We start from the raw sequence: 13,974 nt of genomic DNA on the forward strand, positions 1-13,974 counted from the left end.
GCTACGCTAACGATGACAACGTCTTGACTTGGGTCCGCCGTTACCCTAGGCAGGTCAGGTTAAGTTTGCGCCGATCATATGTTTGATCTCCACCCCTTCCAGTCGATCCTTGCCTCAACTAATGTCACCCAGTTCACCCGGACACCACTTACGGAAGGTCACTTGTGTACGGAGTAGCCTCCGATCCATATTGCTAGTCGCTAAGAAGGTTTCTGGTGTGACACTGACTTCCAAATTGTGAAAGCAAGAACCCGGTGGGGTTCCAATCCGTAACAAAAGAATTTTCGAATTATGTAACGTTCTAGATTCATACATCGTGTTATACTGAAACGTCCCCTCAATGTCTTCTAGCTTTCTTGTAGGGGAACAGGTTTCTGAATCTTCTGAGCTCCCTCATCCCTAGTCCTTCCTCTGGGGGACTTAGGGACCTGGCTCTGAACCCTGGCGCTGGTGGAGAAGCTTCCGAACCAATAGCAGAAGCCCCCGAGATATTCTGTCCTTGAGGCTCAGCGGAAGAGGCTGGAAACGACGAGGAAGGCGAAGCGAGATCACTAGTGTTGGTTTGCGCTGAGGTAGTACTCCCTCCCAGCGCTGAAAGGCTCGATGACTGACTCCCAGACCGCGGTATGCTTACTGAGGAACCCCAAGGGCGTTTCCGGTCGATCAGTGGTCCAAATATGACTGCACCATGAGGGTGATCATCTAAGTTGACGCATGCCTGGGAACGACCAGTCCACAGTTTCGTAGATATGAGACCTTGAACGGCGTGGTGCGTTCTTGGTGATGGTTCCCTGGTATCACATTGACAAGATATGTCGAATGTATTGGTGGAAGACGGAACTTTCCAAAAGGTACCGGGCATAACCGTAATAGGAGTCGTGTCCAGATCCCCTCCCAAATCATTTATGATGTCTTTTAGGTGACTGCTACTCACACAGAGGAGGTTCCTATTTTTGGGCATCGTCATCCACTCTTTGCATGCCCCACCTTGTTGAGCTTCGACTGCCTCTATAAGTTCGCCAAAGCCTTTGCCAAATAAGGTAATTGCAGAAGTAGCCCTCACAAGATCAGGCCAACCTAGCATGGAGAGCCCTAGTGTTGTCCTCTTGATGAAGAATGGGTCTCTGTTTGTCGCGATATCTATAAAATCCCAGCCTTCGAGATGATCTTGGAAGCGAGACTTAGCATTGAGACCTTTAGACGAGGCTTCTGAAGTCGCAGTATGATCGAAGAGCTTCTCCAATATCTCGTACAACTCCTCAACACGGTCTTTGACTGTCGTTCGAGAGTTGGTCGCGCAGCCTTGTCGTATATCTATATCCTTGTCGTATAGCTCTAATTGTTGATTCTTGCTGTTGCGAAGTACCTCAAGTGCCGAATCTAGAGTGTGGGGATTTTTGGATTCTTGGAAATCTTGCGGTTGAAAATGAAAGTCCGAGCTGAATTTGTCGGTACTTGAATGATGGAGCGATGATCTCAAGAGATGCAACAGCGCCGCGTTACCGTTAACCAACCACCCACGCTCATATTCAACATCCCACAGCGTAACGTATTTCTTGTCGAGCCACTTTAACTTGTCGATGTATGTGCCTTTAGTTGCTCGTACATGCTGGTCCTTTCGACCGATCGCGAATTGGCAACCTCCAGTGATGAATTGACCAAAAGAAAAAGAAATCTTCTCCAGGGCAAACTCCTTCCCCGGTCGCTGGAGCTTAGAAGCTCCAATGGCATAGTTCATATCGGCCGCACCTGATGGATATAAGTAAGTCTAACAGGAAATCATTTCATGGATAACTTACCCGTCTTGAAATTGGCGTTCGAACACCAACCCACAACGTGGCGTGCAGCCGTAAGATCTTGCATGCTAAGATCTACGCAACGTAGGCCAGTTGGATTGGGATATGGAAGACGGCTTCCGTCGTCGCTATAGTAGAAATGCCAGAGAACCATATTACCTATTTTCTCGGTTGGAACCAAGGCAGTCGAGTAACCCTTGAGGTAGTAATTGCCTCCGTACTTGTGGATTCGAGGAGACGAATTCAATCCCGCCATGACGTTTAAGGGCATTTCCAACCCTGATCCGTACCGCTTGCGTCTTGGAATCGGATAACCTTCCACCATTACCGGGTTACGAAAGATCGCATGCCAGCATTGACCAGGCCTATCCTTCGTAGCACCCATAGGGGTGGTTAGAAATGCGATAAAGCATTCCGCAGGCCTTGACTTGGAGATACTGGGGTTGCAGGTACCGAAGATCGGCCGACAAGTTGCAAATTCCGTTCCTGACGATGACGGGCGGAGGGCAGCACCAAGCCAGCCAATCTGCTCACCTATGGTTGCTATAGAGTCCGTTATGCCTTCGACCTGTACTGTGAGGCCTGACTTTTTGAATTCGCATCGGACGGTCGTATCATCTTCTAGCTCGCCTGATATATGTCAGCCAGTCTCGCTACATCCACCTATACTTCCTGTGGTAGCACACCAGATACGTGTTCATCGGATACCAAGGCTCTACCCAAAAGTTCTAGAAAGGTTGGACCGGTATTAGGCCAAGTTTGTCTCATATATTCCGAACAAGGAAGTATCTGGGCGTCTGTTGCAGTTCCAGTCAAAGTAAGGGTTTCGCCAAGAAGGCGCCCGATGTCACACTGGCTTTCGAATTGTTGACATAAGAAAGTCGTGGGGTTCCAAGCTACATCAAAGGTTATGTGGTACTTTTTTGATGGTTTCCGCCTGCTGATATGTCGTGGATGTTTGAAGCAGCGGCAGATATTCCGATGAATCCGCCTATGCACATCTAGATTCGCATCAGCCACTTCGAGTGTCAACTTCTGTACCAGGCCCGCCACCAGCCACTTGTATGCAACAGAATTGAAAACAAGTTCTCGATAGCCTCTTTCGTTGATCACCGCCGGTCGCTCTTCGATATCAGGTTGAGGAACTGTAGGGACTTCCCCACTTTCGATATTGGCCCTCCAGTCTAAGATGGCATCATCTAACATTACCGAGCTCTTATCTGGAGATTTTGAGGAGTCCCCCTGCTGGTTCGAGTCTTCAACAAGTTCACTAAGCGCAGCACTTATTTTGCTAGGCGAATGTCAGTCAGTATCAAACCCTGATAGAGCGGGTGAGTGAACAAACTCCCTGCTTTTGTAAACAAACAACATGATTTCCATTGGCACTTTAGATGAGCCGTGTGAACCCAATCGGATAGCAAATGAACGAAGAAGTGAAGGAATAGCATCTCTCAGCGTTGCCACGGTGTTGAATGCGGGATCTATCAGACACAGATCACTGTAAAGCCTCTCGGGGAGCTCTGATTTCAGATCATCGAGCTCAGTGGCGGACATATTCGAAGCGCCAGGGAACGTAGCCCTATCTTGATCCGGGAGCGAGTCTCTGGTACGTTGCTGGGCTTCTATAGGTTTGACTTCGATGGGTTCCTCTTCCTGTACGGTACAAGGCTGGTACACCTGTTCATCTCGTTTCACCGATTCATGGCCTTTATTGACATGTAAGGGCTTATGTCGTGTTTTCAAGTTTACATTCCTCATACCGCTGGTTGCTAGGAAACCGAGACTGGGAGTCTTTAGCATGTTTCCACTAGTGTCTGGGAAGATTGCTTCGCGGACACGCCTCCACGACCTTTCAGCCAACGTCTCTATTTTACCATCCCCAAAAGCCAGTTCTCGAACTGGAATCTTGCGCCAAGATTCCAAACGCTTAAATTGTTCTTGGCTCATGACGAAATGGCTTGACCTCAGTTGTCTGTTACCCTCTGAGCTCTTCCCGGGGCACTGCTCCTTTTTATGTTGTGCCCCGACAATACGAACGATGGCTCTGGGCAAAGAAGAATCAAAGTTCTTTAAACAAACCTCACACCAGTATTCTGGGCTATGAGACCTTCTTAGATGCTTACTAGAACGGCCGGTAAGTAGGTCTTGTTTCAGATGGTATAGGTGAGGACTGACTTGTGTTTTGCGATCGTAAGGAAGCTCTTGTTGCAGAACTCAGGGTAATTATCTCCAATGACACAGGGGAACATGTTTTGCGAACGCCCGGCACCAGAAGAGCTTCCAGCTTCCATCTTTCCAGTTCAGACTTCATGTAAGAGATTTCTGTGGACTCTGGTCGTTGAAGGCCGGTGTTTATTACTTCTAAACGCTTTTGGCTGTAGTACAATCTGTAAGAAAGGTTGAAGCACGAAGGGAGTTAGAATTTTTAACACACTTCCCATCGTGCTTCAAGTGCGGAGGAAAGGCGTAATGTATAGGCTGGGACTGTTGCCACATAGCAACAATTGCAAGTGCATGTCATGCAGGCTGACGTGAGCCGAATTTGAGGCCCTCCATATCTCGTCCAATTACCTGCAAAGGGGCTTGCATAGGCGAGTGTATGGCTATTGAAATTGAAGCTTGCACTTTCAAGAATTCAGCTTGACCCCTCACTTTGCAACTTTACCCTTTGTCCAGCTTATGACGAACAATCGGTTGCCGCCGAACGATAAAACCCTCAATTATCGCAACGAACACTGTCTCTCAACTGGTTAAAAGCGACAGAAGGCTTACACATCGTTATACGTTAAGTTTTGGTTTCGTGCGTTAATTATCGCAAAAGTCTCAACGGCCCTGGCAATGGATCCACTTTCTTTGTCTTTCGGGATTGCTGGCATCCTGCCGCTAGTTGCAAAAGCAATTTTCAGTGCAAAGAGCTACATGAACTCTGTCCGTACAAGGAGAGAGTTAATTACCACCCTGATTACGGAGCTTGAAGCGCTGCAATCTAATATCGCAAACCTAGAGACTTTTCTCAAAAGTGAGACTCTGGGGAATACTCACGTGATATTCAGCGAGAACTCAGTCTTGATGTCTTGCAGGACAGCCTGTGAGGCAAAATTACAATCACTATGTAACCGACTTGGACAAGAAACAAATGGAAAGAGGAGCCGCTTCCTATGGCCTTTCAGTGAGAAAGAGCACCAGAAGGCTGTCCAAGAACTGCGGAACTTTACGACTTGGATTCAGTTGGCGCTGTCTGTTGACGGGTGCAGACTTCTCTCGCGAGCTTCAGATGACATGCTGAAAATCATGAGCACACAGCTTGATCAATTCAACCTGGCCAAGTCTACCCACCAAACGACGTCCCAGATCTATAATGCCGTTCAGGATCAGAAGAAAGTTCTTCAAGACAGCTCTGATCGGGAGACAAGGAGGATTATCTTGGACTGGGTATCAAATGCGAATTACTCTCAGAAGCACTGGGAACTGCAATCATCTAGGGTAAAGGATACAGGTACATGGATCTTGCAGACAGATGAGTATATCAGATGGCGTGATGACCCAGCCACATCTAACGTTCTCTTTTGTCACGGGATCCAGGGCTCTGGCAAAACAAACCTTGTGTACGAACTATTCTATTGTCGATATTATTACGTACTGTACATACTAATGTTCTTTTTAGATCATTTATCATCGATGATCTTATCAGCTCTGATTCGAGTCAACCGTTTCACACGGCGTTCTTCTATTTTGACCACCAGGACCGGCATCGTCAAGGTGCATTGGCAGTCTTATCGTCGATCCTCAGACAGCTTTTGGAGAACCTTCCAGAGCTCCCAGAGAGTCTGGCTCAGTTGCACAAAACGCTCAGCCCGAGAGGACAACTCTCTCTTCATGACTGTCAAAGTATAATGACAAATGTTGCGACAAATCTCGGAAGCGTGTATCTGGTATTGGACGCCTTGGATGAGTGTGCTTCCGAACAGAGAAAAGTATTTCTACAGTCTATCGGTCAGGTATCGCAGCTACAAAACGTGCGGTTACTCGTGACGAGCCACCCTCACATTCAGGATCTTGCTGAAATATTTGGGCATTGCCCTACGCTTGAGATCAAAGCTCAAGAGGGAGACATCAAGATGTACCTCGATCATGAGCTAGACAGACAGTCCATAAGTTACAGAGCCGACCCTGATTTCGCCGAAAGACTCGTCAAGAAACTAACAGAAGGTGCAGAGGGAATGTATGTAATGCTGTCTACGTTTCTCTTGCTCCGCCTTTCCCCCCCGTGATTGTTATAGATGGGTACTGACTGGCCTGCACAGGTTTCTTCTCCCAGTTCTGCAACTTCGTACCGTATTACAACAGCCAACCCAGGGCGACATGGAGGACAAACTTGAACATTTATCTCATAGCCTCGGTGGCGCTTTCGAAGATGCCATTACTCGCATTCAAGGACTGCAAGAAGGATACAGTCGCATCGGCATGGAGATTCTTATGTGGCTTGCCCATGCAGCGCGGCCATTGACCCTGTCTGAGGTCAGCGATGCCTTGGCAATCCAGAAGGGCCGAAAGGCAGTCAACGCCAAGTATCGTCCAGGCGCCAGGGTAATTATTGAGTCCTGCCAAGGGTTGGTTATTGTCGATTCAGAGGGTTACATCCGAGTGGCACACCATGCGATTCAAGAATACGTGGATGCTCATCAAGAAGTCCTGTTCCCTCATGCTCAGGGAATAATTGCCTGCAAATGTCTACAGTATCTACTGTTCCAGGACTTCGAAGAGGGTCCATGGTCCACAAAGGATGAGATCGAGTCAAGAATGCAATCCTACCCTTTCCTCGAATACACCGCAAGATATTGGGGACAGCATACAAGAGAATCAGAAAGCCATGTTGAGGTCCAGTCCACGTTGTTCACATTCTTCACATCTCTCGCGGCAACAGCTTCGGCAAACCAAGTCTATCATTATTCACTAGGTCGACGTAAGTTGTACTGGAATTCCGCGGAATGTAAGAGTTGCACGCCACTTCACCATTCGAGCCGCCACGGACTGGAACACGCTGTCGCCACACTTCTTGGCAACGGGATGCAGGATGTCAATGAGTTGACAAGGATGGGTAGCACACCTATCATCATGGCCGCAGGTACTGGTCATGTCCCGACTGTGAAGTTGCTCCTTGAGCGTGGAGCTAATCCTTACTTGTCAAATTGGTATGGGAATGCTTTACACTGTGCCGTTGAGGCTGGAAGATCAGACGTCATCGAGTTGCTCATCTCTTGGGGAATGGACCCCAACGAGTCGATGGGCAACCGGACTTTTCTTGCCTGCGCTTTGGATCGCGACTCAGTTGACGCAGTCGAGACATTGGTAAACATGGGTGCAAACCTTGAGGCACAACATAGAGAGTACCCATGTCATTTATTCTTTGATGCTGCTTTTGAGAATTGCGAAAAGATCATTGATTTATTTATCCAGCGTAGTTGGGTCGATATTGAGATGAAAGACAGGTATGGTCACTCTGCAATGCACCACGCTACCATGGGCGTAGCGATAGGGGTTACCAAGAAGCTTATAGAGGCCGGTTCGGATATAAACGGACTGGACGGGATAGGCAAAACCCCTCTTGACCACGCAACAGCTACTGGGAATCATGTTATTATCAAGTTGTTAGCTGAATCCGGAGCGAAAATAAAGGTGGAACTTTAGTATAAAATATAAAGATACTGAGTAATAGTACATTTTCAGAAATCTGTGCAATACTAAGAAGTTCTTATCTAATCTTATCTGAATCAACGATAAGACATAATAAACGATATAGGGTTGGTGGCGAGGACTGTAACACGATCTCTACATTCTTTACAGGGTCTTCAGCACATCGAATAGGGAGCATCGTTCAATTTATTCGACTAGTATACATACATATCTTCTGTTCCTTTGGCGTTGCTTGATCAATTAAGTGCGCAGTTATACATTTGAGTAACACGTCCGTACATCGCGACAAATATCGATGTAAGATCTAATTAGTGCACTGGATACAACCTGCTAAATGGTTATCTGTGCAGTAAATGAATTCGCTTCGGAGGTCTCTGTCACAGAGTACCTACATATGTCACTGTCAGACCATCTGTGGAGAAATTCGCAGGTCACCACCACGAAAAGAGATTGGTCCGCGATGTGTCAACAGGGATGATGGTTCGGGAGGTGGGAAGCTACGTAAATGAACCTCTCGTTAATCGCCGTCACAATCTCGCTACGGAGGAATTATCCACTGTGGAACTAGCTTGTAAGCCTTATCATCTAGCGTCCCAGGTATGTGGTCAAGCTCACAGTTTCCTTCACTCGATGTCGCAGTAAGCTTTAAGATCTAAAGCAACTAAATGTATCCCACATAGTGATCTTAATTTCAAGATCTTAGATCGTGGATAGACTCTATATGACGCTGCGCCATCTTGAAGCCGACGCGTCAACCCCTCGTGTCGAATACGCGTAATTTATTTATATGAAACAAACCTCGGAGACGGTCGCTTAGCTCGGGGCTGACTTCCAAAGCCGTTCCATCCCCGAGCCTTATACGCGTACTAAGAAACAATCCGAAGTCCATACGAACATCCCTCCTAGCAAGATTCTTCAGCAGCGATAATCTTTCATCCGAACTGACTCTGTAACAAGGGCCCCACGTCTTTTGTCCAAACAATTAATCTTTGACAGGTGAGCCGCGCGCTTGGTGCTGCAAGGCAAGAAGGGGTACCTGAATTAGCTCCACGAAACTGAAACCAGTGACAATTCCACCACTGGGAGTTTATTTGTTCCTGCATCAGAGTAAACGACGAAGCGATACTCGGAAACATGAGATTAGAGATGCTAAATGCTTGCGTGGTTGCGAATATATATACATCAAGATGCTGCCCTTTCCAAGTCTTGTTTCTTCAGCTTAGGTCTCTCATTCCAAACGCATCCATTCTTTCTTTACTCTCACTTTCATTCATTTCTGTGTGAAGCCGGTCTATCACACTCGTTTACTACCTACTTCCTACTTCACATTCACTCTTTAAAAAAAGAAATCATCACAATGTCTTTCAAGATCGCAGCTACTCTCGTCGGAGCCCTCGCCTCCTCCGTCCTCGCCCACGGAACCGTCACCGGCATCAAAGTCGACGGCGTCTACCAGGCCGGCTACAGTCTCGACTCCTACTACAAGGTCAAGAACGGTGGCGAGGCCCCTGTCCAAGCCGCTTGGTCCGCCGAGAACCTCGACAACGGCTTCGTCGCCCCTGACGCCTACGGAACTTCTGACATTGCCTGCCACATCAAGGCCGCGCCCGGCAAGACCTCTGCCAGCGTCAAGGCTGGTGGTTCTGTTGAGTTCCAGTGGTCTGAGTGGCCTGAGTCCCACATCGGTCCTGTCTTGACCTACGTTGCCAAGTGCGAGGGCAAGTGCACTTCCGCTGACCCTGCTGAGCTTAAGTGGGTTAAGATCGACGCTGGTGGTCTTGACGGAACTTGGGCTGCTGCCGATCTTATCAAGAACAACAACACCTGGACCACCACCGTCCCCGAGACTCTCGCTGCCGGTAGCTACGTTTTCCGTCACGAGATCATCGCTCTTCACGGCGCTGGCTCCAAGAACGGTGCTCAGAACTACCCTCAGTGCTTCAACATTGACATCACTGGCTCTGGAACTGATAGCCCTGAGGGAACTCTGACCACTGAGCTTTACACTGACTCTGAGCCTGGTATTCTCTTCGACCCTTACTCGGGTGCCACCAAGTACGAGATTCCTGGACCTGCCATGTACGGCTCTGGCTCTGGTTCTACCAAGCCTGTTACTCCTGTTGTCCCTAGCACCCCCGCCAATGGTACCGCGCCTATTGTCACCCCCACTCCTACTCCTGTTGCCTCCAAGTCTGGCTGCAAGGCCAAGAAGGCCCGCCGCCATGCTCGTCAGCTGAAGTTCTAAGCTTCCAACAATGATGGTTAATCAAGGGGATGGTGACTTTACTGCTAGACAGTGAAGATTTTCTGTATATTAGTTGAGGGTTTGGATGTGCTTGAGAAGTGGTACAAGGTATGAATCATTTAGGTTCATTAGTTCGTTTAATTTTATACCTTGATCTTATCTTTATCGGATCACCGTGATTGACTTTTCATCTTCCGTTCAGCACAGTACTGTAATAATTTGTCTTTTTTATTGCCTTCTTTGTTTGATTGGTGAATTGATGATTGCCTTTCCCTCCAATTGAATGCGAAAGCCGACAGGTGGCAGTGACTCAGGAAACTGCTGACATAAGGCAGATTCACTCCAACCAAAGGCAACGTCTGCCTAAATCAGCCATGACAACAGCCGACCATCATTTCTTCCATTCTCTTCATCAAAATATCATCTCCAAAAACATCAACATGGCGAGTACAACTAACGACATGTCGACTAATAGACCAGGATCCATCAGCGACGACTGGGAAGAGCTCGACAGCGCCGCATCTGTCATCTCTTTTGATGAACAGTCAGGTTCGACCTCACCCACTGCCCCGCTTGAGGCCCAGACCCCTGCAACCGTGACCCCAGCGATCCAACTGCCGCTGCGACCGAGAGACGAGGCAAGTCAACCAACAGCAGACAACTCTTCATCAACAAGAGTAGCTTCCTCATCAACAGCGGTCGCATCTTCGTCAACCAGAGTCCCGTCTTCATCATCAGTCGCTTCTTCCGTACCGAATGCTGGGCAAAAAGTCCCATTATCAGAACCCCCTCCATATGAGGATGCACAGTCACATCAAGAGGCTACCTCGACAATTTTCATAAAAAAGGGAGACATCCCCTTGCGCCGAAATGATGAGAATCGCGCGCAAGCTAAGGATGACGAGCGCAAACTTGTCAAGGGCAAAGAGCGTCAAGAATCATCACCGCATACCGAGCCTCGCTCCCTTCTCTCTTACTACATCGAAGAAAGCCAAAAGGGCGACGAAGAAGATGAAGATGGCGAAAGCGACAATGAAAACGAAAACATTGCCCCCATCGACGACCCGAGAGAATACCACAAATCCTGTACCCAGACCATAACACTCCTCTCCAGCGTCTCCAAGTACGCCCACGCCCTCGGCGGCCATCGCATCTCTACAATGAGTCAAATTCGACAAACATGCGACCATCTATCAGCGCAATCAAATGAACTGGAGACGATGCTAGACATTTACGCCAAGCACTGGACGGCGCAACAAGGCATGGTGCAGATTCCATTGAGCCCTGAGGTTTCCGACATGCTCGCCGAGTTAACCAGGCTGCTCCATAGAACGATGGTGGAGTTGAAGTGCCTTGAGCCTGAGGACGATGATCTATTGGGTGCATCCGATATTCCTTTCCGTGTGAATCAGGATCTTGGAGACTATGGCGTGACGCTGGGACAGATGAGTGATTCTTTTGCGGAGTTTCTCCCGATGATGAAGGTGTAAGTCAAATCTCCTTCGTCTCTGAGGCGGGTTTACTGATCTATGTAGTGACTTTGATGAGTTTCGAACTAAGCACATGGGCTTCCCACCCGCCACGATCGACTCTCCAAACAAAACCCACCGTCCACCACCCAATCCCACCATATTTCGCACCCGCAACGAACTCTACAACCTCAAAGACAACTTTATCTTGATGGCACACTTCCTCAGGCGCCTAAAGAACAGTCCCGAATTCCCTGAAACAATAGACGACGAGATTCTAGACTCCGCAGTCTCCGTGGTGCAAGCCATCGCCAAGATTCTGACCAACAATCCTTCAGAGTGGATCGAAAGCGACACCACATGCTCAAAATCTATGACGTACGCACAGTTTGCGACGTTAGATGCCGAGATTCTGCACGATGTTGCGTCGCATGTGAAGATGTACCTGGATGAGCTTGATGACGAGTGTTGGGAAGATAAGGGCTCTTATTCGCTGCAGGTTATGAGAAATCATCAGGCTGGGCTTTTGATCCATGCGGGGATGTTGAATCAGATTGAGGAGACTGTTGGGTTTACGAAGAGTTTGTTGTTTGTGGACTAGTAGTCTGGACTTCATCTTGGGACTTTAACTGAGTGAGGTTGGGAAGAACAGTGTGATTTTATGAGTGGATATCATTCGCCTGATGAGTCTGAGATTGGAATAGGAACAGACTGGCGACTAAAACAGAATACGAGAAGGCTTAGTTGGTAACTTGTTTATGGAGTTTAGGAGTTTAAGTGCATGAATAATGAACATACTATTTGACAAACTCAAGACTACGACTTCCCATCCGAGACTTTCTTCAAAGTCTCCATAGGCGACGTCTGAGCAAGAACAGTAGCAAGACTTCCAAACCTCAAATGCACAGCCTCCTTCGGCTTAGGATCCCAACAATAAAACCTTCCCGTAGACCTCATATGCTCCAAATCAATAACAACCATACTCTCAACAGGCTGAACTGTCTCGGTCCAGAAAAACAAGTACAAGTTCTCCCGCAGCTTGAGCGTCTTGCACTCCTCAACATCCGCAAGTCCTCTTTCCGCTCCGCCGAGACAGTGCCACACGAAGGTTCCTTTGTTGAGATAGATGTGTTCGTAGGCATCTTTGTTGCTGTAGCGGTAGAGCACGTGTTTGCCAATTAGGTCTTCTGTGGTGGAAAAGGCCTGCACGGGCTTTTCTTCGTGGCTTTTTGCGTTCATGAAGGCTGTGTATGTTCGGCGCTCACCGGCCTTTTCTGTAAAACCGGATACACCAGTAATGGCTTGACCTGTGCTGAGATCTGCGATCATAGTGACGACTTCGTTGTAGTCTGGCTTGAGGAAGTCGATGAAGAAAATGTCTGGTCGGACTTCAAAGGCCTCATAGTCTGCCTTCCCGGACTTGCCGCTGTCTTGACCCTCAAGAATTGTCCAGGTCAGGGAGTCGGCTTCGAACGTGTGTGAGATCTTCATGCCATTGTCGAATGTATGTGCGATGGTTTTGCCCTGGAGTTTGGTAGTTGCAGGTATGAGATTTTGACGGAAGCCGTCGGCCATGGCTTCAAGTGTAGGCCAATCGGCGACGGGGACGAACTCTGGGTTTTCGGTGATAGCTGATGGTGCCATTGTGACAGTTGGCTTTGTGAGAAACAGAAGCAGGCGATTATGACAGTTGTATTTGTGATGTCTTAGTCAAAAGTACCTGGATGGTAACTGAAAGGCTGTTTTATATCCATCATGACCTCAGTCACGGTCTCATGCCTGCTGGACAAAAGTCCGAAGTTCCGCTAGACTTGAAAGCGGCTCTGTCAGTAGTGGAGCTTCCCCTCGTACTAAGAAATAGGCCTTACCCGTTGTAGACTAAAAGTGCGAGGTGCCCACCCATCTAACAGCTACCCCATCTTCCCGATGCAGTACCGAGTATCGATTTCATGTTATCACTACGATACAAGATATGACAGGCAAGATATGAGTCGTAACCAAGACATAACCCCTCGTTCAAGCCCTGTCTTTAAAAATGCCGAAAGTCCGCTATCGGGAACACTCATCTGTTTCCGACTTGCTTTCCGAAGCATAGCACGCAGTTTCGGACATTGAGAGTACCGTTAATTCATCCAAGAATAGTCTCTAGCTTGTTATCAACCATTACCGTCATCCAATGAACATGGCTTCCCCAGCCCGCATCCATCCGTAACCAGACCTCCTTCAAAATCGCAGCAGCATGGTTTATAGTTTGTAGTCTGAGGCGGTGGTATAACCTGTGCAACCTATTCATCACGAACCTTCTCCACTCCATGGTGATCTCCCCGGCTGGTGCAAGAGAGCTACCTGCTGATAAAAGTATGAGTGTTTGGATTGCGATGGTTCGGGAATTCTCTGGAATGGATTCCATTATTTTTAGAATTTCGATGGCTAACTCTTGTGTCTCTATGTCGTGGTCGATTTGTATCGCTGCTTGGGAGAATACCTGGCGAAGCTCAGGGAAAGCCCTGCAAAGTTCAAGTTTGGCGATAAGTCGATGACATAACGCAATCTTGTATAAGTGATCAGCAGGTGTAAATAGATCACCCGTGTCTTGTATCTCCTCAATGGCCGGGATCTGAGTTGTTTCAAGTCCTTGTAAAAGAGCGAAAGGCTGGTCGAGCAATGTGGAACCCGAACTTGCAGAGCCGCTTTGATGTCTTGTCCGACTCTGTCGCACAAGAGCTAGACATTTGGCAAGATGTATAAGGATTCCGGTGCCTATTCCTGT

The 13,974-nt window shown here is 48.0% G+C and overlaps 5 protein-coding genes across 5 annotated transcripts; 3 read left to right on the forward strand and 2 right to left on the reverse strand.

The window, feature by feature from the left end:
• Nucleotides 1–698: 698 nt before the first annotated feature.
• FIESC28_02456 (uncharacterized protein) lies at nucleotides 699–3,596 on the reverse strand (the record flags this gene model as incomplete). Its single annotated transcript, XM_031156605.1, has 7 exons — nucleotides 699–791; nucleotides 935–1,749; nucleotides 1,800–2,426; nucleotides 2,716–2,797; nucleotides 2,838–3,087; nucleotides 3,142–3,502; nucleotides 3,557–3,596. 7 exons carry the CDS (start codon nucleotides 3,594–3,596, stop codon nucleotides 699–701), a joined length of 2,268 nt encoding a protein of 755 aa, XP_031019274.1.
• A 1,491-nt stretch (nucleotides 3,597–5,087) lies between these two features.
• On the forward strand, nucleotides 5,088–7,484 carry FIESC28_02457 (uncharacterized protein; the record flags this gene model as incomplete). Its single annotated transcript, XM_031156606.1, has 3 exons — nucleotides 5,088–5,401; nucleotides 5,461–6,018; nucleotides 6,101–7,484. 3 exons carry the CDS (start codon nucleotides 5,088–5,090, stop codon nucleotides 7,482–7,484), a joined length of 2,256 nt encoding a protein of 751 aa, XP_031019275.1.
• Nucleotides 7,485–8,847: 1,363 nt separating this feature from the next.
• FIESC28_02458 (uncharacterized protein) lies at nucleotides 8,848–9,735 on the forward strand (the record flags this gene model as incomplete). Its single annotated transcript, XM_031156607.1, has 1 exon — nucleotides 8,848–9,735. The coding sequence occupies one exon, from the start codon at nucleotides 8,848–8,850 to the stop codon at nucleotides 9,733–9,735; it is 888 nt and encodes a 295-aa protein (XP_031019276.1).
• Nucleotides 9,736–10,175: 440 nt separating this feature from the next.
• FIESC28_02459 (uncharacterized protein) lies at nucleotides 10,176–11,805 on the forward strand (the record flags this gene model as incomplete). Its single annotated transcript, XM_031156608.1, has 2 exons — nucleotides 10,176–11,221; nucleotides 11,271–11,805. 2 exons carry the CDS (start codon nucleotides 10,176–10,178, stop codon nucleotides 11,803–11,805), a joined length of 1,581 nt encoding a protein of 526 aa, XP_031019277.1.
• Nucleotides 11,806–12,020: 215 nt separating this feature from the next.
• Nucleotides 12,021–12,848, reverse strand: FIESC28_02460 (uncharacterized protein; the record flags this gene model as incomplete). The annotated part of the gene is made up of 1 exon (XM_031156609.1): nucleotides 12,021–12,848. One exon carries the CDS (start codon nucleotides 12,846–12,848, stop codon nucleotides 12,021–12,023), a length of 828 nt encoding a protein of 275 aa, XP_031019278.1.
• Nucleotides 12,849–13,974: the final 1,126 nt, after the last annotated feature.

The sequence above is a fragment of the Fusarium coffeatum genome, assembly GCF_003316985.1.
Source record: "Fusarium coffeatum strain FIESC_28 chromosome Unknown BRIP53273_contig_54, whole genome shotgun sequence".
Taxonomy (NCBI): Eukaryota; Fungi; Ascomycota; class Sordariomycetes; order Hypocreales; family Nectriaceae; genus Fusarium; species Fusarium coffeatum.